We start from the raw sequence: 27,209 nt of genomic DNA, 5'->3' as shown, positions 1-27,209 counted from the left end.
CGGCCGCTTGCCATCTCTGACATATCTACCGATCCTCTGTGGAAGCCACTCCCCTCACGGGCAGTGCGGGGGCAGTTACGGCCGACTAGAATCTCCTGTGCTTTGCCTTAGCACCGCAGGCGGCCTCAGTTGGCGACCGATGCCACCTCCTCTTGCCACTCGGTAAGGCCTCGGTGCATCGGCACTCCTTTACATACCTTAAGGGTCTGCTGGCCTTCTCTTAACTCTTCTGTGCGGCGGCCAGCATGTCTTTAAATGCTCCCCCTCCTCCACAGCAGTCTCTCTTACCTCACGGGCTTTGCGGGGGGGGGGGGAGGCTGGAGCTACCTACGGGGGGCCTCCGTGTCTTCCAAGCATGCGACAGGTCTCTCCGTTGTTGGAAGCTTCCTCATGCGCTCCAATCTCTTGCGGTCACTTCAGGTGCGGAGCAGGCTTCTGATCACCTCCTCTGCTCAGGGATCACTTTTCTTTTTTCTTTAGACAGGGGCCCGCCACAGCACCGCAGTAACTCTGTTACCCCGCGGGCTCACCACACACTCTGCGGGTCAGCTGGCACTTTGCCTGTTTGGCGACGGAGTCGTGACAGCCAGCACTCATGGCCAGCTAGCCCTTCTCTGTTTCTAGGGGTACTCTTGGTGCGCCAACTCTGGCACTGTCTGCATCGGTGTTAGCCAGGGGTGCCCAAAACACAGGCAATGCTTTCTCCCCTTCAAACACCAACAACTAGGCGGCTGCACATGCGGGTCCAGCCCGCTCGTCGCCAATGTAATGGTGCAGGTCCCTAGGCCCCGTGCAAAAATAAGTGGCACACAGACACAGGTAGTTGGTTGGTAGAACAGGTACAGGGCATGTGCACCCGGCCCCTTTTATTCTCATGGTCACATGTCCTGTGACGTCTGTGTTGGATGGGTGTGGGGTGGGGTGTAAGCCAACCCTATGGGAGTGGCTGGTACATAGAAACACTAGAACAGTGACTAGAAGGTCACTACATCCTGGATCACTATTTCTAAATACAAGCGAATCATTCATGAGCCTATGAAAAAGTCTAGCGTCCAATAATAAAAATAAAAGAAACAGGCATACAGCTGGCAAATACATGTGTTAGCGAGAGTGGCACCTATCTGTTACACTGTGCACCGCTGGAAGTACGAGGCTCTCGCCATGTACCTCTGACACTAAACCACACTATATCCCAGTACTGAGACATTCAAAGATCTCTCACAGACTCTACTGACCTGTACAATAAAGTACTCTTTCACTACTGAGATAGCCGGTAAGCCCTCACGACTCCCCAACTTTGTCTTACACCCTGCACCGTCCCAGTGTTGCACAATTCTCATCATGCACATTATTACGGTTTTGAGTAGTATCACAAGTTGTGCATCTTACATCACAATAATCACAGGGTGCAAATATACATGACATTACAGAGATTTCACAGTAGCAGGTAATAGTCTGCAAAACTAGATAAAAGAAGCATCTGTCCCTTTAACGGGCATGGGCTGTTTATTCTCTTTTAAAAATATTTCCCATTTGGAAAAACAAATGTAAGGATGGTGGTCTGCTGTCCCATGCAGATCACCATTATTGCAGTCATAGCCATTCACAGAGGGTTGTTAATTGGAACCTGACTAATTAATATTCAGTAGACAGGTTATTTTGTGACCCCCTGTGAGTACACAATTGGTGATGTGGTTTATCAGTACATTTGTTGCATGGAAAATTGCATACCTATTTGCAAACCATTCAGTATGCAAATTGTACATCCTGGTTGGAGAAGGTGTTTTTGTATATTGGACCCATAGTGGTTTTTTTAATAATAACATGTTTATAAAGGCTAAATCAGACATATAAACGCCATAAACAGATTATAATTTCCCAAAGACATTTTAATATAATTTACCATTTTAAAATAATTTCTCATCTCCAAAGAAACAATTAATTCCACATAAACATTAATTTAACATTTATATATATATTTTTTACAAAGGTTTTTTGTCTACTGACACTGCCCCTTTACCACTTTCTAACATGCAGCTAAATGTGATTTTAAGAACCAGAGGCCGAAGATATGAGCGTCTCAGATCCATATAGAACTAGCAGATAATTATCATATGTATTCTGGTTAGCCTGAGTGCCATACAACATTGATAAACTACATTTACATCTACTAGTTTTCCCTGATACTGTCCTCTGTGTAGAGAATTTCCATTTGAACCCACAATGAAATACTACAGAATGTATTGTCTGTGGTGGAATAAAGGCAGATTTCCATCCATACCGTCTAACACAAAAAGGCTTTTTATTCTCAATGTTATATTTCCTATCTTACTCAAAAGTAACACACATAATATTTTTTTCTAGGAGTGTTACCCGCCACCACCTGGCCAATAACACTATGTCTATACTTGGGCGGGGAAAGCTTATTACACAGCCAATTGACAGTAGTTCTATAATATTAGACCACCTTCTCCTACTTACCAACGGTTTACTGAGAGAACATTTGATGATAGAAGTATTGTTACATTTCACAAGAAAGTTAGGAAAAAATATTATGGCTATATATTCTATGGATAATGACTTAAAAATAGAAAAGGAATCAATGGAGCAGACATAATGGTTAGGTCTCAAAACCTAAAGACCACTGAAATTGCCTAGTTTGCATAAGCTACTCAACCAAAACCAACCACACCAATGCAGTACTTGCGGTCACATACATAGGGACTGATTGACAAAAGCATTTATGAGTCTGTACAGTAGCACTACAGGAATACTATTTTATGTACTCTTACAGACTTTTGTGAATCAATATGGACACATTCAACTCAGAATTAGTAAAAGTGCAAGTAGGGCAAAGTCCTCTCTACATTTACTAATTTATATGAATATTCTTTGAATAGTCCTAATTTATTCCCATTTCTGATATTTTGGAGCCAATTCACACAGGCATGTGAGAGTTAGGAGTACTACAGGAGTACCACTTTACGTATGCGTTTGTGAATAGGCCCCACAATGTCACCGGTGACATCACAATTCCCAATAATTGCATCACTGGCAAGACTGAATCATCACTGCAAAGTCAATATTTAGAGAATGATGGCTGAAGCGCAATAGCAATACATGTTGTCCTACAAATTAGTTGTTGTTATAAGTTTGCAGTACCACTTTCAATGTACAGATTGCCCTGTCAAAGATCCATACATCCAACATCGCAGGATTCCCATGCACCACCACCAAACTTCCCAGCTCCTCCCATCGCAGCTAGAACAAAGTGACAGAGACGCAATGGATGGACTCCCTCAATACCACCCATCTCAACTCCGCAACCACCTTGAACAGGCCAACAAGAATTTACCCCTGTCAAGCCCCCAAGACCAGCAAATCCCTCAAACAGGCCAGTTGGTATACACCAGAACTCAGACATTGAATTGCAAATGGCTAGAAAGAAGACAGCGCATCAGCAAAGATCCCACAGAACTACCCTCCTTTAAGTCAGCCCTCAACAAATACCTCCAACACTTAAAGGACATGAAAAGAGATGCCCTGGCAGGCCGCAATAAAGCAAGCTCCAACCACAGCAAGCAACTCTTCAGCATCATCAGAGAGTTCTCCTGCCCATAAGCCACTGCAAACAAGATCTCCCATTCCCAGATACTCTGCGTCACCAGGGCAGACTACTCCACAACAAAATATCCACCATCTACAGAAACCTTGAACCCCAACCCACCCACCTCTACAAACTCCTCACACCAACGGGCGCTGCCGACAACCACCGGCTCACCGCATGGGAATAGCTCACCCCACAGAGCAGCATAGCCATCATGAACTCCATCCACTTTGGAGCACCCACGGACCCCTGCCCCCCCACTTCCTCAGCCTTGGGAGCAAGGAAAGCAGCTGCAAATGCACCTCCCTTCTCAGCACGTCCATTAGCACAGCCTCCGTCCCCGAAGGGTGGAAACATGCTGCGTCATATCCCTCCTCAAGAAACCCTCAGCTGACCCCAGCGAACTCAAGGACTATTGCACCATCTTTCTGGTCCTCTTCCCTGCCAAAGTCGTCGAGAAGGACATCAACCGCCAACTCACCGAACACCGGGAAAGAAACAACCTGTTGGACACTTCCCAATCCAGTTTCCACTGCAACCACAGCACTGAAGCTACCCTGATTGGTGCCACCAATGTCATCATAACCCTCCTCCACCAGAGAGAAACAGAAGCCATGATCCTCCTCGACCTCTCAGCAGCGTTCAATACCACATCCCTCCACACCCTCATTAAGAGACTCCACTACATCGAGTTCCAGGGAGATACCCTCAGACCGCATCCTTCTTCACAGAATGAGCCCAGAGAATTTACCTACCACCCTTCACCTCGGAACCTAAGAACATCTGCAGTGTCCCTCAAGGTTCATCCCTCAGCCCCACCCTGTTCAACATGGCACCTCTTGCCAACATCTTCAGAACCCATGGCCTCAACATCATATCATAATTAGACAACACCCAGCTTATCTTCTCGCTCTCAGAAGACCCTTGCACCACTAAGACAAACTTCCACAACTGCATGATGAGAGCCGCCAACTTGATGAAGAGCAACTGCCTGAAAATCAACACGGACAAGACTGAAGTGCTGATTTTTGGGAACAGCTACCTATGAAACGATGCATGGTGGCTCTCCGAACTCGGACCACACCTGCAACCTGGCATCATCCTGGACAGCAAACTCACCATGAAATGCCTGATCAACGCAGGCTCCTCCGCCTGCTCCCACACACTCTGCATGCTCTGAAAGATCTTAAGGTGACTCCCTGTCAACACAAGGAAAACCGTCACTCAAGCCCTAGTCACCAGCCGGCTGGATTACACCAATGTGCTCTACGCAGGATTCACAACCTAACTCCTGAAGCGACTCCAGACGATACAGAACTCAGCTGTCAGACTCATCCTTGACCTAACCAAATGAACACACATCCTCCCCGCCTCAGGAACCTCCACTGGCTTGCCATCCAAAAAAGATGCCAATTCAAGACGCAGATACACGCCTACAAGGCTCTCCACGACCAAGGACCAGCATACATCAACCCCCGACTGAACGTCCACCAACCCTCCAGACACCTGCACTTCGCCTCCAGCACCCTCACACACACTCCCTGCATCCGCCGAAGCTACAGTGGGGGACGCTCCATCTCCTATCTTGTTGCCATGGTCTGGAAAGACTTTCCCCCCCAGCTCTGAATATCAACCTCTCTCCTGGAATTCAGAAAGGGACTCAATACGTGGCTTTTTGACTGATCCCAGCAAGAACCCAGCACCTGGATATTTTTATGGGTGATTAGCCACTTTCAACAAATCTTGATTGAGTGATTGATACAGAATCAAGGATGTATTTTCAGTGTCAGCAAACATATAGAAACAGTTGTTAGTTGCAGTTTTATTAATATCATTGATGATGTCAATGGTGACATGTTGTGTCATACCACAATTGGTGATGTTGTCTTGTTTTATATGCAGAACCACTGAAAGTATGCAATTCTGCAGCCACAGCTTTGTTCACATAAGAATGGATTTGTCGCATTTGCCACAATATCCATCACCGGCTGCATAATCTGCAGATTTTAACAAAAAAAACTCTTTCTAGCTCAAACGGATCAAAAGTTTCTAAAAATGTGGCTATACGTGTTTGTGCGCAGTAGAAGGCCCTTCACAACGGTTAACTATTCATCTTTCATTTGCTTATTTCTAGATTTAAGTGTTAAACTGATACTAATGAGGCAAAATCGTTGCCCAGACAGTAGAGCAATGTGTAAGAATGAGAAAATAAAGTATTGATGCTATCAAAAAATGTGCCGCATTATGCAGCATCATTTGCCTTATCTTGCTGTATAATTTTGTCCACCTTGTCGCATAATTTGGTGCTTTCCTGCCACATATTTCCAGTGGCCCTGTTTATATATTACCTGTGTATATAGAACGTCTACAGTGATGAAATTATACTTAGTGTAAAACATATTCTCATACATATTGGACTACAGCAGATTCCAAAATACTTATGTGAAAACATACGCACAGTAGCAGGGCTGCAGTAAAACAATGTGGAAAATAGCAATGGTATACAGCTTTGGTGATATACTAAATGAGGGCAATAGTGCTGTCATACCTTATGCCACTGGTAAAGTCATGAACTATGTAATTAGCAATGTCATCTGTGACATCATGTGTTATGGGGCGATGAGCAGTTTATATAGTTGCGGTAGTGGTGCTGATCCCAGGGCCAATTTGAGTTGTTTTAAGGTTTCAGATTGTAACCTTAACATCACTTCAAATGGGAGATTTCTGCTTTTGCAGCCCAAAGTCGTACTACTGTATTGTCAAGATCACACTCCGCAGGATCCGTATGTCGAAGAAATGCTCCACCTCCGGACCCCCAAACACCCTGAATGGAATATCACAGGGTGTTCAGGTGATACGGTGAGGGAAATACCCCAAAAGGGGAAAAAACCCAATAGAAAAGATAGAAGGGAAGGGTCAGCAGGGGAAAAGAAGCTGTAAAGAAAAACACACAAGATTAATATATTCTTAAATGCTACTCTCATTCAATTCTCGCTAAAACAAATAAATCCTGGATTCACCTGTGATAAACTCCTTTCAGCCCCTTCACACAGCTGTCTTCATAAGTTCCTCCTTTCCCTGCATAACACAATAAGCAAGCCTATCAACATAAGGTAATAGCACCCTGACCATCCTAAATGAAAGGCACTCCTCTAGATACCTACCCACACATCAATAAGTAATGCTTAAAGAAAATGAAACCCTTTTTCGGAAGCTGAAACCTCAATAGGCAGTTCCCAGTTGAGTTTGTTATAGTAATGTTATAAACACAGTAATCCACATCCAACTGGTAAAGTCACTGCTGCTCGAAGTAAGCAACCCAGTTCCTGAATCTCTAGTCATCAGAGATAGACCTAACACGGTATGTTGTAGTTAAAGACACTACCAACATCCGCTTAGGCATTTGTAATCCTTTAGATTATATTCCACCACTTTAGACCTAACACGGTATGTTGTAGTTAAGGACACTACCAACATCCGCTTAGGCATTTGTAATCCAATACAGTGCAAAACATTAATAATGTTATTCGTGCCGGTATTGCGGAGGCCAACCCCCCTGCAATCCGTCACTAGACGTGAAAGCTAGGACCCCCCTCCGGAGGCGAAATGACCACAGTACGTCAAAGCTACATACAACTCACAGCAGACACCCCTTGCAGCCGCGAGGGTTTCCGGATCTGAAACAGCCTGCAAATCAAGACGGCAGACAGAGCAAGTATACACAAAGCGCTATAGCGCGAACTCGTTGTGGTGTCCTGCACTGATGATGGCCTGGGGCCTAGAAATAACAATCAGTCGGACACACGAGCTACTTTGGTGGTTAGTAGCTAGACCGCCCACGCCCAGGCTTGCCTGGCTTTTATTAGCAAACTCACGTTACGCTCACGTAAGGGCTATACCAAACTCCCCTTACGCCTGAGGGGCAACATACGTAATGGACAGTGGGAGGGGGCGTGTGCTGCAGTGGTACACCCCACTGGCAGCAACACTACATTCCTCCTTTACCTAGGGATGAAAAGAACAGAATAGGAAGAATAACTTTCAAACAGTTCAATAGTCTTTCAGGTCAGCAAACCATGCTGTGAGGGTTGGTTGCGGGGCGCAAACAAAGTCCACTCAAAGTCTCTGGGTCAGTCTCTGCTCAACAGGCGGCAAGCATAACATTTCAAAAACAAATAAAAGAACAGTCTTACTTTTGTCTCAGCGGGTCTGCCATCTCGGTCTGCTCAACGCCAACACTGTGCCACAAAGTCACGATACCTCTGAGAGGGCTTTGGACAGGGACGCAGGCTGTATCTTGTTTGGCTCCGGCATTCCCCTGTAGCTGGAGGTGGCTCGTCTGTGCTCCCGCTGTTGTTGACGTTGGACTCTTCCTCTGGACTCTCGGTGGCTTGAATGGTCGGGAGGGCGTCTTCGGCTCGAGCCGTCGCAGCGCTAGATTCCTCCGGTCCTGATGGTAGCACCTGGGATGTTGGCTGCCACTCGTCTTGATCAGAGTCTGAGTCTGGTACTAGCTTGAAAAACGAAATGTTCCTGGTGACAGTCTCTCCACCCCTGACAGCAGTGATCATGGTTCCTTTGATCTCAGTTACAGTCCACGGGTGTAACTCGAATGGCAGGCGGAACTTTCCTCCGGGGTGGCGGTCTTTCACTAGAACCTTGTCCCCTACTTGTATCGGGCTGTCTGATGCTCGTCTCCGCCTGGACGCTTCTTGGTTGGTTTTGGTGCGTTGCTCCATGGACCTGTTCTTTGGGTTGGGGGCGAGCTCCCAGGCCGGGTGATGCGGGATGGTGTCCGCCATGACTCGGTTAAACGAGAGTCGGCTCGGGGAGACTCCGGTGGTGCAGTGTGGTGTCAGGCGGTACTCCCGGAGAAATTGGTAGATGGCCAACTCCAGGCACTGGCCGTCAGCAATGGCAATCTGTATTGTTTTATTCAGTGTCCTCATCAGTCTCTCGACCTCTCCATTGGCTTGAGGCCATCTTGGCGTGATCCGTCTGTGCTTTACGTTCTGGCTCTGGAGATAGTCTGTGAGCTCACTGCCATTGAATGGCGGGCCGTTGTCTGTGCGGACTTCTTTCATGAGCCCATGGGTGGCAATTATCTTCTCAAATTTTGGTATGACTTCTGAGGCTGCTGTTGACGATACGATTTCCACTTCTGGGTAGCGGGAGAAGTCGTCCACCACAACCAGCATGTACTTGCCTCCGGGGAGGCTGCCGAAGTCTGCGCTCACCCGTACCCACGGGGACGTCGGGCCTTCTTCGGTTGCCACGGGCGCTGGAGGGTTAGGAAGGCTTGTCGCCAGACACACGGGACATCGATGGACCACCTCTTCGACTGCTCTGTCCAGCCCGGGGAACCATACTTTGCTCCGGAGTCTACTCTTGGATTTGACGATTCCTTGGTGCGATCCGTGTGCTAGTAAGGCGGCTTGATGGGTCAGGCTGCTGGGCAGTACCAAGCGGGGGCCTCTCGTGAGGCATCCTTCGGTGGAGACTGACAGCTCATGTCGAATCAGGTACAGGGCCTTCAGGATGGCTTGGGCATCAGGGGTGCGGAAGGATGCAGGGCTCTGGAGCGCCTTCCAGTCGCCGCTCCCGACGGCCTGGATCGCAATCTGGAGGCAGTCGTCATCCTTGGTGGCTCTGGAAACTTCCTCCAGGGACATGGGGCGTGGTTTCGACCTCTCGATGACCAGCCGAACGTATTCCTCAGTGGCAGCTGCCTCGGCGGCCTCCGCGTCAGTGACGGGGCGGGCGTGTCTCGACAGGTAATCAGCAGGGTTGCGTGTGCCGGGCCGGTACTCCACAGAGAACTGGAATTCTTGCAGCTGCAACACCCATTTTTCTATCCTCGGAGGTGGGCGGGAGGAAGATCCTTGGAAGAGCGGTATGAGGGGTTTGTGGTCGGTAATGACTGCAAACGGGTGGCCATAGAGATAGATGTGGAAGTGGCGGCACCCCCACAGGATGGCAATGGCCTCCCGCTCGATTTGCGAATAGCGCTGCTCCGTAGGTGTGAGGGTACGGCTAGCGTATGCCACGGGGGCCCATTCTCCACAGGACTGCCGTTGTGACAGGACGGCGCCCAGGCCGGTGGGGCTGGCATCCACAAGCAGTTGCGACTCGTTCTGTGGGTTGAAGTACGCCAATGTCGTGTCGGCTGACAGGGCTGCTTTCATGTTGTTGAGGGATTCTTGTTGCTCTGGACCCCATTTCCAGGTGGCGGTCGACTTAGTGAGGTCGCGGAGTGGTCCTGTCAGGTCGGACAAGTCCTTTATGAAACGGCTGCAGTATGTTACCATGCCCAGGAAGCTGCGGACTGCTGTTACGGAGGTGGGCGCTGGCGCGTTGTGGATGTCTCGCACCTTTTCTGGGTCAGGCCCCACTCCCTGGTCGGAGAACTTGTATCCGAAAAAGCTTATGTCCTTGCGCAGGAATTCGCATTTGGCCTTGTGGAGCGTCAGACCTCTCTCTTGTAGACGGTTGAACACGGCTTGGAGCCGTCTGAGATGTTCCTCCAGGGTCGGGGCATGCACCAGGATGTCGTCGCTCACATTTAGGACACCATCGAGGCCTTGGAGGACGGTGTGGATGATGTTCTGAAACACCTCGGCCGCGCTGGAGATGCCGAAGTTGAGCCTCGTGTACCTCCACAGGCCAGCGTGTGTGGAAAAAGTCGTGATTGGGCGCGAGTCCGGGTGCAGCGGGATCTGATGGTACCCCGACCGCAGATCCATCTTGGAGAACCATTTGGATCCTGCGAGTTCCCCGATGATGTCATCGATGGTTGGAGTTAGATGACGCTCTCTTTTGATGGCCAGGTTGGGGAGGCGCATATCCACGCATATCCTCACTGCGTCAGGTTGCTTTGGTTTCTTGGCTACGACAATAGGGGATACCCACGGGGTGGGTCCAGTCACCCTCTCGATGATTCCGGCTTGCTCTAGAATCTTAAGTTCAGCTTCCACCTTGGGTCGGAGGTGGAATGCAATCCGCCTGTGCCGGAGGGCCACAGGGGCTACCGATTGGTCGATGTGGAGTTGGACGGGAGGACCACGTAGGCACCCAATGCCTTCGAACAGCGAGGAGTGGTCTGCGACCAGGTGATCTAGGCCTTGTGCTTGTACTGTTAGGGCGAAGTGGATGAGCCCCAGTTCACGTGCCGTCTTGCAGCCTAGGAGGAACCCTGACCCTTCTTGGGATACATAGATTTTTGTCTGCAGCTGCGTGGAGTTGTGAGACACGGTCGTCCGGAACACACCGCAGAGGCGCAAAGGGCGTCGGGTCCCGTAGGCGAATACTTGCACTCTGGTGGGGTGAAGCATGGGGGCATCTTCCAGGCACTGGTACACGCTGGCGGCCATTAGGTTTATCGTTGCGCCGGTGTCGATGAGGGCTCGAACTGCTTGACTGTGGACATGGACGGTGCACATGGGTTCGTTTGAGGATGTGGCTGCCAGGGTGTTGAGCATGCGTACCACGTGGACCGACGCTGCGTCTTCCTCGTCGTCGTCCATGTCGCTGCTGTTGGAGGTATTCGGTAGTGGCGCTACCTGTCGCGCCTTCCTGGGCGGGCCGCTTTGCTTCTTTCGCTGCGATGACAAACAGACACTTGCAAAGTGGTTGGCCTTCCCACATGCACTGCAGATTTTTCCTTGGGCTGGGCAGGCGCCTTTGTGTGGGGTGGCACCTCCGCACCAAATGCAAGATCGGTCGCGGGAAGGTTGGTGAGGGTGGTCCTTTTTCTGAGGCCTTGTCCGGTTGTCCGGACGTTGTGACTTGACTGCGCACACCGGTTCGGTCTTGACCTTGACTGCTGGGCCTGGCTCCATGTGGGCTGCTCGAGCCTTGGAGAGCTCTTTCGAGCGACCTAACGCGAGGATGTCGCGCATGGGCATGGCGTCTGTTTCCAGCACTCTCTCTCTCAGCTTCAACGATGAACACCCCTGTATGAATTGAGCGCGAATTTCGTCATCCGCGTCCGGGAGTCTGCACGTGCTGGCTAGCTTCTTCAAACGCGCGTAGAATACATCAACTGACTCTTCAGGGAGTTGGCGAGCTTGACGGAGTAGGAATCGTTCATAGTCCGCGCTAGTGAAGGGCTCGAAGTACCTCGTGATGGCGTCTCGCAGGGTGGCGTAGGTGTGTGGCGGGTCTCCTTCAGTAATGTCCTTGGAAATGTCGTGAATCGCCTCCCCTCCCAGGTGTAGCAGCATGGCGCGCCGTCGCGCTACAGCAATATCAGCTGCGATGAAGTAATTCTCCAGGCGCTCAACCCACTTGCGCCATCGCGTGGCCTGTGAGGGAGGAGTCCCTGTGACGGAGAAGGGCTCGAGAGGAGGCACATTGGCCATGGTAGCGGAAGCAGGGCGCTGTGGGGCGTCTGTGCGCTCCTAGTATGCAGGGAAGGAGGCTGTGCTGCTGCGGCGAGGCCCAGGAGAGTGGAACAGAATGCAGCAGGATGATTGTGCACACTGGCAGGCAGGGGGCGCTGCGTGGTGGCCACAGTATTGAGCAGAGGGAGCTGGCACTCTGAAGGCGCACGCAGGTGCTGGTCCACCGGAAGCGTGATGTAGAGCAGGGTCTGCGGGGCCGATGACACGCCAGATGCGTGAGGGTAGCGTCGGTGGCGCATACAGCGCATGCGCGGGAGCACCGAGGGTGTCGCGCTGGACTGGCGTCTCTGGAGGGCGCGAAGGCCGTGGCGCTGGGGCTGCAGGGGCCCACGGAGCACGCTGCTGCTCGTACCTGAGGCGATTCCAGTCACGCCGACGGTGGAGGCAGATGGACGGCCCCGGAGACAGGCGGGGGCCGGGCAGGACTGCTGGAAGGTAGCGCGGGCCGCCGTAGGCACGCGGGCGGGGCCGCCACTGCAGCAGAGCGGACCGGGTGAGTCCGGCAGGGTGAAGCGAGCGGGGCTGCTCGGGGTCGGGCTGCGGGGGCAGCAGGGGCGCCGAGGAAGCGGCGCGCTGGTGATGAGCACGCGGTGGGGCCAATGAGACCACCGCTCGTCGCCAATGTGGTGTCCTGCACTGATGATGGCCTGGGGCCTAGAAATAACAATCAGTCGGACACACGAGCTACTTTGGTGGTTAGTAGCTAGACCGCCCACGCCCAGGCTTGCCTGGCTTTTATTAGCAAACTCACGTTACGCTCACGTAAGGGCTATACCAAACTCCCCTTACGCCTGAGGGGCAACATACGTAATGGACAGTGGGAGGGGGCGTGTGCTGCAGTGGTACACCCCACTGGCAGCAACACTACACTCGTTACCGGCAGGAAATCCTTTCCTCAGGATACCAGGGCCGGCGTGTCAGGAACACAGCACGAACTTAGTACATGGAGAAGCGTTACCTACTGGAAGCTCCTTGGACCTCCAAACAAAATCACGAGCACTGTTTCCTGGCCCTGCCCCAACTTATCCTTGCGTCGCAAAGGATCATGGGATCTGTAGTTCTTTCCCCGATGTTCATGGGGATTGTAGTTCTAGGTAGGCGCTTCGATGTCCTAGAACCTGACATGTATAGGGCAACTAAGCAGTGCCCGAAAGAGCTATTCTGGCAGGTCAGTGTGTGGGCTGTTTTTTGGCTGCTTGTGGCCCGGTTTTATGTCCTGGTGGGCCAGGTTTTACTGTTGATTTACCTGATATTACCCCAAACATTGCCTATAGCAAGCACAAATGCATGCTGCCTGCCATTCCTTGCAAAACACTTATATAGGCTGTTTTTCCCAGTTGCAAATTGAGCCGACTTGCAAACATGGGCCACTTTTTAGCTGTCTGATGTGCTAATTGGGGCCGTTTTTATTTTGGTGCCCGGGCCTATTTTTTGTCTCAGTCCGATCCTGTGTCCGCCTATTGTCAAGTTATTGATCTTAGCAGATACTCATTGTCTTCTTAAAAGTAAATTTTCAATTAATATACAAGTATAAGCATTGGCATCAATCTGCCAGTCCCCTGAATCAACTAAGCATAGTTGCCACCCTGACAAGTCTTCCAAGACCCAAGGCTCCATTTGTGAGCTATTACACCCTGTGGGGGATAATTTCCATTTCTATGCTGTACGCCACACAGCCCTCAATTAAGGTTAATCTGCAGAGTCCTGCACAGAGGTATAGTTAGCACTACGGCAGCAGGTACTTTGGCTCTAGAGCCTAGGAATGTGAGGTATTCAAGGAATCCCAATTAGGTCTATCTATTACTGCCAAAAGAGGGTATATGGGGGCTTTTTCCAGTCTTTCCTTAGGGCATACAGGACTCAAGCTACAACACTGGCTATGCCGAATACAAACATAGGGGCTCATTACGATGTCGGCGGATGACACCCTAGTGGTCTCCCAATTTGGATGCGACCGCCCACAGTGCAGTCGGAAACATCCATTTTGCTATGGCAGCTTGTGTGGCGGTCGGTAAAAGGCCTGCAGCACTAGCTGCCACAGCAAAATTGATGTATGGACACAGGCCAGCACCGTGTGACAGGCACCGCCCCTCAAGCCCCATAGCGAAGGGCCAGGAAAGAAGGGGACCCCCAAAGTCATTTTCCAACAGCCTATCCATGTCAGAAAGGACAACATGGAAAGGCTGTTAGAAAATGACGTCATAATCCCAACCGCGGAGCCGAGGCTGGCTCCACCGCCATTATGGGATTGTGAGCATTTCCAATTCTCCGACGGGCTCAAGAAGCCCGTTGGAGCAGCAGCGGACTATCCCTCCACCCGATGCCCTGCCGCATCGTAATGCAGCGGACAGACCACAGGGGCAATGTCAGTCCCACTGACATCGGAATTAGGCCCTATATATTCTTGAGCACATTCTCCAAAACATCTAGTCACAGACAGTAACAACCCTGCACCAATGTGCTAGTTACCTAAACCCCAGCAGCATTAGCGACTTGAAAAATTTGCATTCCATCACCCAATCTCCTTATTTATCCATCTAACAATTTTGGAGGCTGTGTATCGTAGTGCCAGTCTAAGACCTGTTGAACATGAAAACAGCTCTGCAGCACTACAGCAGTCCTGTGATCTATCCAAAAACAGAGTTGAAAGAACTCACATCATCGTGTCAGTCAGGTAGACTCTCAGCCACAGACATTCACTTTTTACAATAACAGAACCGCTCTTTGCTAGTTCCCAAATGATATGTGATATGTGTTTCCAGAAGGTAAAGCATTAAGCTGCACTGTGCTTTGCTAGCATTACCCAACTTGCACTAACGCTGATATTCACTTTTATTTGACAGACAAGGGCAGGAATGGACTACACGCTAGAGACTACCCGAAAGAAAGAGGATCTCTTGAGAGCAGTCCGCAGTCTGCAGGTGAAATCTGAAAACACCCTCCAAAAGGCCAGCCCACTTCTGAGCTACCACCAAGGACTGGGCATGGTGAAGGAATGTCATATCCATCAGCTGACCGAGAAGACCAAAACCATCTGCCATGACCTAGAGGATATCAAAAACCTCCTTTGCTTCAGACAAAATGAGTTGGTGCAGCGAATCCCCAACCCGGACGGCAAACTTTATGGAGGGGTAAATGGCATTCACTGCTCGCTGGATGGCATTGTCTACGTGATCAGTGAGAATGGACCCCGGGTTCACCTTCTGAACCGGGCCGGTCAAAGCTTCCAGTCCCTGCAGTGTGTTGAGTGGAATAGAGGGAAGGAGTATTTCCTACCCGAAGATGTTACCGTGACCCGATCTGGGTTAGTTGCTGTGACTGACATGGTCAATGGGGCTGTCTGCATCTTCAATCCCAATTCAAAATTTTCCAAAGGAAAGTGGATGAAGATTGGTACATTCGATTCTCCTAGTGGAATTGGCGTAGACTCACAGGGAAGAATCCTTGTGGCAGATTATGCCCAAGGAAAGGTCCACCTCTTTGCCATTGACCATGCCTTCAAGGTAGCGAGTACACACACCATCTCTGGACTCCAAGGACCACGTTACATCACGCAGGTGCCAGAAGGGGGGTTTGCCGTTAGTGAAGAATGCAGGGATGTGAAGCTTTTCAGTGCTAATCATAAACTAGTTTCCTCCATAAGCAATAAACATGGGCATCAGTTTGGCAATCCTGCTGGAGTGTGTGCCGACATTGAAGGGAATCTCATCGTGGCAGACGAACAGCAGAGGAAAGTTTTTCTCTTCCCACCGAGTGGTTCTCCAGTTTGCCTGGTGTCTGAAGGTTTAAAGAGACCCACCGGGGTGGCCTGCTCTGTCTTTGGCCAGCTACTAGTAGCAGACACTGGGGAAAACTGTATTAAGGTCTTTAGATACAGAGTGAAGCCTAGCTCCATCCCAGAGAGCCCCAGGATGGGCAGCGAGAATCCAACTCTGACACCAAGGGGAAAGCCTTCATAAGCAGTAACTGGAGCACAGGAAGATGGGATTAGTTGGGTATTAGTGATCTTTGCAGTGTGGCTATTTAAAAAAAGCATTGGCAAAGCCAGTAGGTCTAGCTTTCAACACACATAAACACAGGCATTCAGAAATGCTGCTTATAACATTAAAGCCAGCCTTATTGACTCTGCCAATGCGGCGTTATACAGTAAGAAAATTGATTACTTTGCTACAGAATTTATATAAGAGATAAAGTTTTTAACGTGACAAACAACTGGTGATTGAGCGTACTTTTCAAATGTAAAATAGTCCTTCAATCATTGAAATGGAAGCGCTTCCTGCAAGGTGAGATAACACACAAAACAGCCACTAGCACGAGGTAAAAGAGTAGTAATCTGCAGGGTGGAGCTTAAGTCTATGCTATGTATACTCTGTGCTGGAGTACAGAGCTGCGCCGCCAAGCCAGACCTAAAAAGCAGGAATTGACTTGAGGATGTTTTTGCTTTGCTGTGTGTGTGACATTCTTAAGGCAAAGCTCTGAGTTTAAGGTAGCACACCTGGAATTAGTTCTGTTGCATAGGGCTTTGTGTTATGCAGCAACGCTCAAGATTTATGGGGCAGAAAGTAGCTAGAGAATGAGAATATTGTGATGTATTTTTTGTTTTATTGAGTGCTGTATTGTATTGTAATTGCATTTGGACAGTGTTTCATGCTCCTGGCAAGATGCTGAAGCGCTTTGGCGGGCAGACTGGACGCTGCCAATGCCTGATGATTGTACGAGGTCACGTTGTTGAATTTATATAGTATTATAAACGCACTTAATTCCATGAACGTGCATCAGATTATTAATCAGTACTCCAAGGGGGGGGGGGGGGGCATTTGGCAAATGTTCTTTTAACATAAGTGTTCGTTTTTATTGCAAACTCAACCATCTTTGCACTGGGGCGAATGGGTGACCTCAGTTGCAGCATCGAAAGGGTTAATCTGGGGAGGCGCCGGCGTGTCCTTGTCAGGGGGCTCAGTCTGCTTGGGTGCGCACAGCAGGAACAGCAGCGCACGAGGGGTCAGACGACAAGCGGCAGGGGGGCCTCTGTTACCTGATAATACAACGAATACGGAAGAAATTACCACCCTGTAAGTAGTTGTACCCACAGAGCAGGGCACATAGTTTAACCTGCTGCTGCATACAACTCCTCCGTGCTGAGGGCTTACTGATTGACGCTAGTTTGTTATGTCTAGACACTGTATCCATCCGTGGCTCGCTGGTCCATTGAATCCCTTTCCAAGTGACTGTCCCCTCACAGTATCTGTCCTCCAGGTCATGCTGTGTCTCAGTACCGGTGTATGTGTCTTCCTCTTGCAGGGTCAGTGTGCCTCTTCCCCAGTGTCTGCATCCCTGGTTCCCTCTTCAAGGTCTGATGTTTCCTAGAGTCAATGTCTCCCTGTCCATGCCTCCCTTCCCCTGTTTCTGTGTCCAGGCCTCTCTGCCCCTGTCTCAGTGTCCATGCCTCCCTTCCTCTGTCTCAGTGTCCATGCCTCCCTGCCCCTGTCTCAGTGTCCATGCCTCCCTGCCCCGGTCTCAGTGTCCATGCCTCCCTGCCCCTGTCTCAGTGCCCATGCCTCCCTGCCCCTGTCTGTGTTCATGCCTCCCTGCCCCTGTCTCAGTGTCGATGCCTCCCTGCCCCTGTCTCAGTGTCCATGCCTCCCAGCCCCTGTCTCAGTGTCCATGCCTCCCTGCCCCGGTCTCAGTGTCCAAGCCTCCCTTCCCCTGTCTCAGTGTCCATGCCTCCGTACCCCTATCTGTGCTCAAGCCTCCCTGCCCCTGTTTCAGTGTCCAAGCCTCCCTGCCCGTCTCAGTGTCCATGCCTCCCTACCCCCGTCTGTGTTCATGCCTCCCTGCCCCTGTCTCAGTGTCCATGCCTCCCTTTCCCTGTCTCAGTGTCCATGCCTCCCTGCCCCTGTCTCAGTGTCCAGGCCTCTCTGCCCCTGTCTCAGTGTCCAAGCCTCTCTGCCCCTGTCTCAGTGTCCAAGCCTCCCTGCCCCTGTCTCAGTGTCCATGCCTCCCTTCCCCTGTCTCAGTGTCCATGCCTCCCTACCCCCGTCTGTGTTCATGCCTCCCTGCCCCTGTCTCAGTGTCCATGCCTCCCTTCCCCTGTCTCAGTGTCCATGCCTCCCTGCCCCTGTCTCAGTGTCCATGCCTCCCAGCCCCTGTCTCAGCGTCCAAGCCTCCCTGCCCCTGTCTCAGTGTCCATGCCTCCCAGCCCCTGTCTCAGTGTCCATGCCTCCCAGCCCCTGTCTCAGTGTCCATGCCTCCCTGCCCCAGTCTCAGCGTCCAAGCCTCCCTGCCCCTGTCTCAGTGTCCATGCCTCCCTACCCCCGTCTGTGTTCATGCCTCCCTGCCCCTGTCTCAGTGTCCATGCCTCCCTGCCCGTCTCAGTGTCCAAGCCTCCCTACCCCCGTCTGTGTTCATGCCTCCCTGCCCCTGTCTCATTGTCCATGCATCCCTTCCCCTGTCTCAGTGTCCATGCCTCCCAGCCCCTGTCTCAGTGTCCATGCCTCCCTGCCCCTGTCTCAGTGTCCAAGCCTCCCTGCCCCTGTCTCAGTGTCCATGCCTCCCTTCCCCTGTCTCAGTGTCCATGCCTCCCAGCCCCTGTCTCAGTGTCCATGCCTCCCTTCCCCTGTCTCAGTGTCCATGCCTCCCTTCCCCTGTCTCAGTGTCCATGCCTCCCAGCCCCTGTCTCAGTGTCCATGCCTCCCTGCCCCTGTCTCAGTGTCCAAGCCTCCCTGCCACTGTCTCAGTGTCCATGCCTCCCTACCCCCGTCTGTGTTCATGCCTCCCAGCCCCTGTCTCAGTGTCCATGCCTCCCTGCCCCTGTCTCAGTGTCCAAGCCTCCCTGCCCCTGTCTCAGTGTCCATGCCTCCCTACCCCCGTCTGTGTCCATGCCTCCCTGCCCGTCTCAGTGTCCAAGCCTCCCTACCCCCGTCTGTGTTCATGCCTCCCTGCCCCTGTCTCAGTGTCCATGCCTCCCTGCCCGTCTCAGTGTCCAAGCCTCCCTACCCCTGTCTGTGTTCAAGCCTCCCTGCCCCTGTCTCAGTGTCCATGCCTCCCTGCCCCAGTCTCATTGTCCATGCCTCCCTTCCCCTGTCTCAGTGTCCATGCCTCCCTGCCCCTGTCTCAGTGTCCATGCCTCCCTACCCCTGTCTGTGTTCAAGCCTCCCTGCCCCTGTTTCAGTGTCCATGCCTCCCTGCCCGTCTCAGTGTCCATGCCTCCCTACCCCCGTCTGTGTTCATGCCTCCCTGCCCCTGCCTCAGTGTCCATGCCTCCCTGCCCCTGTCTCATTATCCATGCCTCCCTGCCCCTGTCTCAGTGTCCATGCCTCCCTGCCCCTGTCTCAGTGTCCATGCCTCCCTTCCCCTGTCTCAGTGTCCATGCCTCCCTGCCCCTTTCTCAGTGTTCAAGCCTCCCTGCCCCTGTCTCAGTGTCCAAGCCTCCCTGCCCCTGTCTCAGTGTCCAAGTCTGTGTGTGGTGCTCTCGCGACTGTGCCTTCCTTTTCAATAGTGTCTTACTGGCAGGTATCGGTGTCTTCATTATCACTGTGTCTCCCTGTCCCAGTACTGATGGCTGCACCTCCTGTCCAAGCTTCCGTATCCTCCTCTCACAATGTTCATGTCTGCCTGTATGCCTGTTCTAGTGTTCATGACTGTTTCTCCATGATATCAGTCTGAGTCTCTCTGCCTCGGCATGTGGTCTCTCTTTCCTTGTTGTCTGTACCATAGCCCCAGGGACCGTGTTTTCCTGTCTCTATCCTTGCATACATGTGCCAAAGCTGCAATTTCCATGTTTTCCTATCGGCGTCCTTGTTGCGTGTACCATTGCCCCAGTGAGCATGTTTTCCTGTCTCTATCCTTGCATACATGTACCAAAGCTGCAATTACCATGTTTTCCTATCGGCGTCCTTGTTGCCTGTACCATTGCCCCAGTGAGCATGTTTTCCTGTCTGTATCCTTGCATACATGTACCAAAGCTGCAATAACCATGTTTTCCTATCCGCGTCCTAGTTGTGTGTACCATTGCCCCAGTGACCATGTTTTCTTGTCTGTATCTTACACACATGTACCAAAGCATCAGTAACCTTGTTTTCCTATCTGCATCCTTGTTGCGTGTACCATTGCCCCAGTGACGATGTCTCCCTGTCTGTATCCTTGCATGCATGTACCAAAGCCCCAGTAACCATGTTTCACTATACATGTTCTTGTTGCGTGTACCATTGCTCCAGTAACCATGTTTCCCTGTCTGTATTATTGCATGCATGTACCAAAGACCCAGTATCCATGTTTTCCCATTCATGTCCTTGTTGTGTGTACCATTGCCCCAGTGACGATGTCTCCCTGTCTGTATCCTTGCATGCATGTACCAAAGCACCAGTCACCATGGTTCCCTATAAATGTTCTTGTTGCGTGTACCATTGCCCCAGTGACGAAATACGCATTGCACTAATTACATGCATGCATGCGAATTAGCATGCGCCAGGGTGATGGGAGTAGTGATGACTAAGTGCCATACCGATTTGCATGTAATTAGTGCAATGCGTATTTTGTGGTATATGCAATGCACTGAAAACATAGCATTGCATATGGTTCCAAATGCAGTGATATATCCGCGTTAGTTATAAGGTGCTAAAACACAGCAATATATGTGGCATTTATGCAGTGTTAACTATATATCTGACTGGAGTATACAGTTAATTTAAATATGAACTGTGAATCATATTATATGTACATATATGTTTTGGGACTTATATCGATCCTACTGTGATATATTGTACATTCAAAAATGGCCGCGACAGTTGCTCACTAATCACATGGGTGGTAAGTCCGTTGTTTAATCACATTGTTTTTTGAAGTGTATTTAAACATGGCGTTTATATGAATTTACAGGCGTGATCAAGGTGTAACAACCGAAACGCGTCGTTTTTCACTTGCAAAATAAGTTATTGCAGCAATTGGAGTGTCCGAGTGGTTCCTGGAAGCGGAGGGAACTTCTTGAAAGAATTTACAAAAGTGCCAGTATTTGAACTCGGACCGCCCTCGACAGCGCGATACCTCTCTACCGGCAAAAGTGGAGTGAATATATATATATATATATATATATATATATATATATATATATATATATATATATATATATATATTCGGTATGTTGTCGTCCCATCATCCAATAGTACGGAAAAGACGAGGCAAACCCAATTTCTTGTGCGTGAAGATTTATTTCAAACCCTTCACCATTCTGCCATGACGCGTTTCGGCCTGGAGAGGCCTTGATCACATGACAGTGTCAAGGAGGCGGAATAGCAAATTTAAAGTGCACTGTGCCATTGAAAGTCATGGACATAAAGAAAATACTTCATGACTTAGTGTCTTAACACAAAATAAAGTGCGTAGCAATCTTTATTATCACAATTAGCAGCTTTTGCACATTATTTACACAATGTAAAATACAATCGATTGAATAGCATTTGCAATTAAGAATAATGATAAAACATAATAAATATTGTTCTAAAATGTTTTAAAGTATAAATATTCACTATCATCATTGAGGAGGAGCCAAGATGGCGACCTGAGTGGACGTGCAGCCTTTTGGCACCGCCGGCCCCGGAATCCCGCACCGCAATCCTGTTTGTCTTCTTGGTGTTTTTTCGAACTGAAATGTGTGGGAAGCGGAGCTGGTACTAATGGTGTTCCTCCGGCCTCTCCGCCCGCCCGGAGACAGAAGTTATTGAGCGACTCGCCCTGGCCCGGGACCCTGTCTGCTCCGCAGCGCACTGCGGACCTTGCGTGCTTCGACTCAGCCGATCCGCTGCGGAGGTGGTGCGACAGCACGGAGTCACCTTCATTCGCGCACGGACCGATCACCGCCTGCCGCCAAGAATTACCGTGTGTGCGCTGGGTTTGCACGGAGGTAGAGGGGAGAAGTGCCTTGTTTACGAGTCCTTTGTCCTTGGCCGCCATGTTTCCGCTCATCTTTCATTGTCCCTCTGGCCGGCATCGGCGAGCCCCACTCGGTTCTGCCTGACACACCACACTGCTGCCGACTTCCAGACTACGCTGCAGACCGGGAGGAATATTGTTTGCCCGGGGAACGACAGCTGCTGCCCGGTCGCGTCCTGCGACCCCCCTTCCCCCCCCCAGTACTTCGGTGGATTGAGGGCAAGATGGCGATGCCTGTTATTCGCCACTGTGAGGACGACTACGCACCCTCTCCACGGAACAGCGGGCTCGCTTGCGTGCAGGGGGCCGGAGCACATTCTTCCCCCGGACGTGCAGAACTATGGGAACTACAGCCTGACTGGACCTATAAAGACGTGTTGGCGACCTTGGGTGAGCTGCGATCGGCGATGCTACACAACTACAGTGTACTGGGGGTTAAACTTGATGCATGTGCCCACGCTCTATGTCAGGAGCAGGGGATTCATCCCCGACAGAATCTCGACTTGGAACTGCTACAGTCTATCACCACACCGTCGCCTCGGAGTGCTACAGTGGAGGTTAAAGTAGCCATTGCTGCGGCTTGTAGCGATTTGTTGCCAACCACCAGGTCTGTCGTTGATACACTGTCTCCCCCTTGTTTCATGCCTGACTGTATGCATCGTTCCATGGCTTCACAGCTTTGGGTATCAGCTGTCTGCCCTCATGCTTCTTCATCTGCTCACTTATCACGGACTTTGATCTCCCTGCTCTGTGACTTTTGTGATCTGGATACACCGGAGAAGCCTGCGACCGAGGGAGGTTCATTTTTTGGGGCCAGACGCCGCTCTTTCTGTGTTTATGCACCTCCCCCCTCCTCTGGGCGGCCATTTTCTCTCGTCCCCTTGGACTGCACTGGACTATCACGGAGAGTGGGTGAGAGGACGAGCCCCAGATCGGGCCAGGGCTAGGAGATCCCCTTTTGTTTAACTGCCGGGCGGGTGGGTGGAGACTGTGTGGGACTCGAATTTGGCCTGTTTCATTACGGATTGTGAATTGACTCTCTCTAATTGATAGACTTCTGCTGATTTTACTCGATGCTGATGTTGGGGTGGAGAATGTTTATTGGGCCGGCGGTGTCCACGTATATGTGTAACTGGCCCTCCTCCCGGCCTTTCTCTTGTGGGAGTTCAAGGATAGGATTCTTTTCTTACTCCCTATATCACTGGTTTATATTCCTTTTACTTTCTCTTTCCTTTCTCCTTCCTTCTTCTCTTCTCTTGCTGTATTTCGGGTTTATGGGGCGACAGACACTCTGCTAGGGGGGGGGGGGTAGGCCATAGCCTCTGCATGTGTGTAGGGTGGGGGGTTATATTTTAGTTCTTGTTATTTTCTATGGTGCCTATTTTTGCTTTTTTTATAATTTTTCTCCTTCTTTTGGCCCGTGTATAGGCATACTGGGGGATGGGTGGCGGCGACGACGCGAATGGGTTGTTGAGACTGCTTCCTTGTGGTATGGATATCTTGTGGCCATCCTGCCTGGTCGGGACTTGCTTGTGGAGATTTGAATTGGTCGGAAATTGTAGCTTCTGTCATGTCCCACCTACATGGACCTTGTTCTTTCTTTTATTATTTTTATGAGTACGGAACAACACGACCTGACCCTAATAGTCGCACAAAAATGTAAAATTAACCTGCATTGCTCCTGTGTCATGGTATTGCGGCGCTTTCCAGTTTGCTTTCTGCACAGTAACTGCTGTTATGCTGTATTACTTTGTCGCCGTATTGCAGGCACTAGTGCTACATGAGAGTTTGTGGCCGGCCGGATGGTTGTGGGCCCGTATTTGTTCTGTTTTTGTGCACAATAAAGGTTTTCAAAAAATTAAAAAAAAAAAAAAATATTCACTATCATTGCAAATGCAAAAACTTAAGCTTCCCTGCATTCATGGAAAAAGGTGTCTATAACCTGCGGTCGGTCATTGCATAATATCAACGTGTCCAACTAGTTATAAAAAAACGCATATTTACAGGGAGGCTAAAACCAATTCCGTCACTACTTCAAATGTGACCAGAAGGTCAGATTAAGCCCAAGTGGGCAAACTCGAAATTGTGTGCAAAATAACGCAAGTCATATTAAATACATGAATATGTCTTATGGCAATGGCATATAAATAAAGTAATGTGAAATACATTTTTGTAAGTGAAATAAAAGTGCTACCAGTGAATTAAACAAAATTAAATAGTGTGCTAAAATCTAATATGGACGGCATCTTTTCATAATAAATAGGCATAGATAAATAGTTTAGTTGATAATTTACACTATTTCATACAAAATTAGTCATATTCAGTTACCACAGTCAAATCAAAGATAGGTATAGCAATCCTCACTCGCATTAAGGCCATTGGGTATTTTGGTATCTAGCTGGATAATGTATCTTGTCTCTAGCTTACGAAGTTGGGCTTCTCGGTCTCCACCCCTTCTTTGAGGTGGCACTGTGTCTATTACATAGTACTTAAGCCCACTAGTATTCCTTCCATGACACTCCTCGAAATGCCGCGCAACGGGGTACGCTGCGTCGGCATTTACGATGGCTCTAAGGTGTTGCAGAATTCGTTTATGCACCTGTGGCCTGGTGCTTCCCACGTACCTGAGGCCACAGGGACATTCCAGAATATATACAGCGTATTCGGTTCTGCAATTGAGTTTGTGTCGAATCTGTATAGGGTCAGAGCTAAATGGGGTAGTGTATTCTTTCTTACTCATGCCATTCTTGCAGGCTTTACAAGTAAAGCATTTCAGAAAACCCCTACTGCTATCAAGCCATGTTGTATTAGCTCTGATTTCCGGGCTGCTAAAAAACCATAGGTTTTACACACGTTATAGTTAGGAAGTAGCATTTACAAAACCTATGAAATTCACTGAAAAAACCATAGGTTTGACACATGTTATAGTTAGCTGGATATTTTACTCATTTAAAACCAATGAAATTCCCCCGTTAGTTACTTCAGCTAACTATAACTCGCGCGCCCGCAATGCACTGCTGATGACTTCACATATTACATCACTCATGACATGGTCAGTGACATCACTCATGACTTGCAGCGTGAATCAGGTAACTCCAAACGTGCTCAGTAATTTCTTTATTTGAGGCAAAAAAGGCAGGCAGGCATTACGCGTTTCGACTTAGATCAGGCTCAGTTCAGTCTCAGAGATTACTTGGTTTCTAGAGACAATATCTTGTTTAGAAAGGTCCCCCTTGAGTGATGAGTGATGATGAGTGAGAATTCGCCAAATCATCTGCAAAAGAAGAAAACTGTGAGCAACGACCAGGATGAGAACCCTGAGCATACCTTTTGTCCAAAACATTTTTGTGAATCTTAGCAAGTCTATTAAGACTTCACCTAGAATTATTGTTAAGTTAAGCAGATATTTTTCCCTTTACCACAATTGTATACATTTTTACCAGAAAACTTGGAAAGCCCTTTCTTGACATGAAATGGTAACTTGATTTTGACATAATCACCTACAGACAAATTACCACCTTTGCTATCAGAAAGGATATCAGACACAGGAAATCTAATATTGGAAACAGAATCACGCTTAATAAAAGATTTAACACATTTTTTTTAACTTGATGTTTGAGAACATTGTTGCAAGCTTTAACATATATATCCCCGAGAACGACCACCGGAATTCTCTCCTTTATCCACAAGGGTGTAAAACTCAACTGTGGAAACCTACCCTTTGACAAAAGTAAAGGAGGAAAACCTGTGGCAGAATGAAGAGATGTATGGTAAGCCCAGACTTTCTCAGCATTTTTTTTTAATATCTACACAATTGGCCCGCGCAGCCTGAAAAGATTCAACAATGACTCTATTAAATCTTTCGACTTGACCATTCATGTGTGGTGAGTATAATGCAGTTTTAATGTGTTTAATGCCTCTGGCACGCAAAAAACGTTCAAACTAGTGCGAGGTCAACTGCACACCATTGTCAGAAACAAAGCAGTCAGGTAACCCTTCCTTGTCAAAACAATCTCTAAAGAAGTATGTAACCATCTTACTGCTGGGCTGAGAAATCCAAATGCAGCCTACACATTTAGATAAATAATCAATGAGTACAATAAGATACAACTTGCCTGAAGAAATGTTATCATATGGACCAAGCAGGTTCACCGCTAACTTCTGCCATGCCTTGTCAGGAAATTTAGAAACCTTGAAATTAACCTTGAGGGTAACCAAAGATTTGTCAGAATTGGCACACAAAGAACATTGTTTGACAAATGAAGAAGTCTGACAATCCATGTAGGGCCACCCAAAAAAACTCTCTAACTCTCCTTTTGGTGCACGTTTCTTCTAAATGCTCCTCATGACAATGTTCTAAAATGAAATTTCGGATGGTTTTGTGGGGGCATAACACAATAATCCTTGGTGACAACACCTTCTACAACAGCAATGGCATCCTTAACGTTTCAATACACTTGCATCTCTGACGATAGCAGTTTCTCCCTAGGCCAACCTTCATTGATAAACCTCACAACTTGTAACAATTATTTGTCTTGTTGGGTTGCCTCCAACCAACAGACCTTGGACAATTTCCCAAACCATTCACTCAAAACATCTTCCACAGTGGCAACTACACACTCCTCAACCAAGTCAGGCTTATTAATGAGATACGGCGCCGGCAGCCAGGATAAACAATCGGAAACAACATTAAACGGACCCGGAATATAATTGGCCGTGAAGTTGTATTCATACATTTTGGATAAAATCCTCACTAAGCGAGCTAAGGCTCTGCGAGTACCATTGCCATTCAACAATGACAGAAGGGGGTTGTGATCAGTGTTTACAATAAAACTTTTCCCCCACAGATATGTCTTAAAGTGTTCAATACCCCAGGCACAAGCTAAGGCTTCACACTCAATGGAATAGTATTTATTATGTGCCACAGAAAGAGGTTTAGAAGCAAAGCAAACAGTCCTGACCACATTCTTGGATTTCTGGCTCAGCATGGCACCCAACCCATCCAAACTGGCATCCACATTTAAAATACACTGCTCTTTATAATTAAACCGAGCTAAGGGAGCTGCATTGTTAATGGACGACTTGATCTTCTCAAAGGAGATCTATTGATCACTTGCTCATACAAATTGTTCACCTTTTTGAGTAGCATCCTGAGAGGTGCAGCAATCTGAGAAAACTTGCTAACAAATCTAGAATTAAATTCACACAGACCAAAAAAGGACCTTAGCTGTTCTTTGTCCTTGGGAGCAGGCATAGACTCAATGGCATCAAGT

General features: G+C 49.1%; 3 protein-coding genes across 6 annotated transcripts in view; 2 read left to right on the top strand and 1 right to left on the bottom strand.

Moving 5' to 3' along the window:
- Window positions 1-16,774, top strand: part of NHLRC4 (NHL repeat containing 4) — a 220,596-nt gene extending 203,822 nt beyond the window's left edge. For both annotated transcript variants that reach the window (XM_086941163.1, XM_086941162.1), the window contains exon 2: window positions 14,853-16,774. In XM_086941163.1, the coding sequence (XP_086797289.1) occupies window positions 14,865-15,968 (1,104 nt within the window). In that variant the 5' untranslated portion in view covers window positions 14,853-14,864 and the 3' untranslated portion in view covers window positions 15,969-16,774. The remainder of the gene's footprint in view (window positions 1-14,852) is intronic.
- ASB8 (ankyrin repeat and SOCS box containing 8) overlaps window positions 1-27,209 on the bottom strand; it is a 464,621-nt gene that overhangs the window by 349,445 nt on the left and 87,967 nt on the right. The gene's annotated exons all lie outside the window — the stretch shown is intronic.
- PIGQ (phosphatidylinositol glycan anchor biosynthesis class Q) overlaps window positions 16,986-27,209 on the top strand; it is a 223,747-nt gene continuing 213,523 nt past the window's right edge. Inside the window, exon 1 of one of the 2 annotated variants that reach the window (XM_086941161.1) lies at window positions 16,986-17,081. The gene's annotated coding sequence lies outside the window, so the exon portion shown is untranslated. The remainder of the gene's footprint in view (window positions 17,082-27,209) is intronic. The other variant, XM_086941158.1, reaches the window with a different exon arrangement.

This window comes from Lissotriton vulgaris, chromosome 10 (assembly GCF_964263255.1).
Source record: "Lissotriton vulgaris chromosome 10, aLisVul1.2, whole genome shotgun sequence".
NCBI lineage: Eukaryota > Metazoa > Chordata > Amphibia > Caudata > Salamandridae > Lissotriton > Lissotriton vulgaris.
The sequence above is the reverse complement of the archived record's forward strand: the minus strand, read 5'-3'. Positions and strand labels throughout refer to the sequence as shown.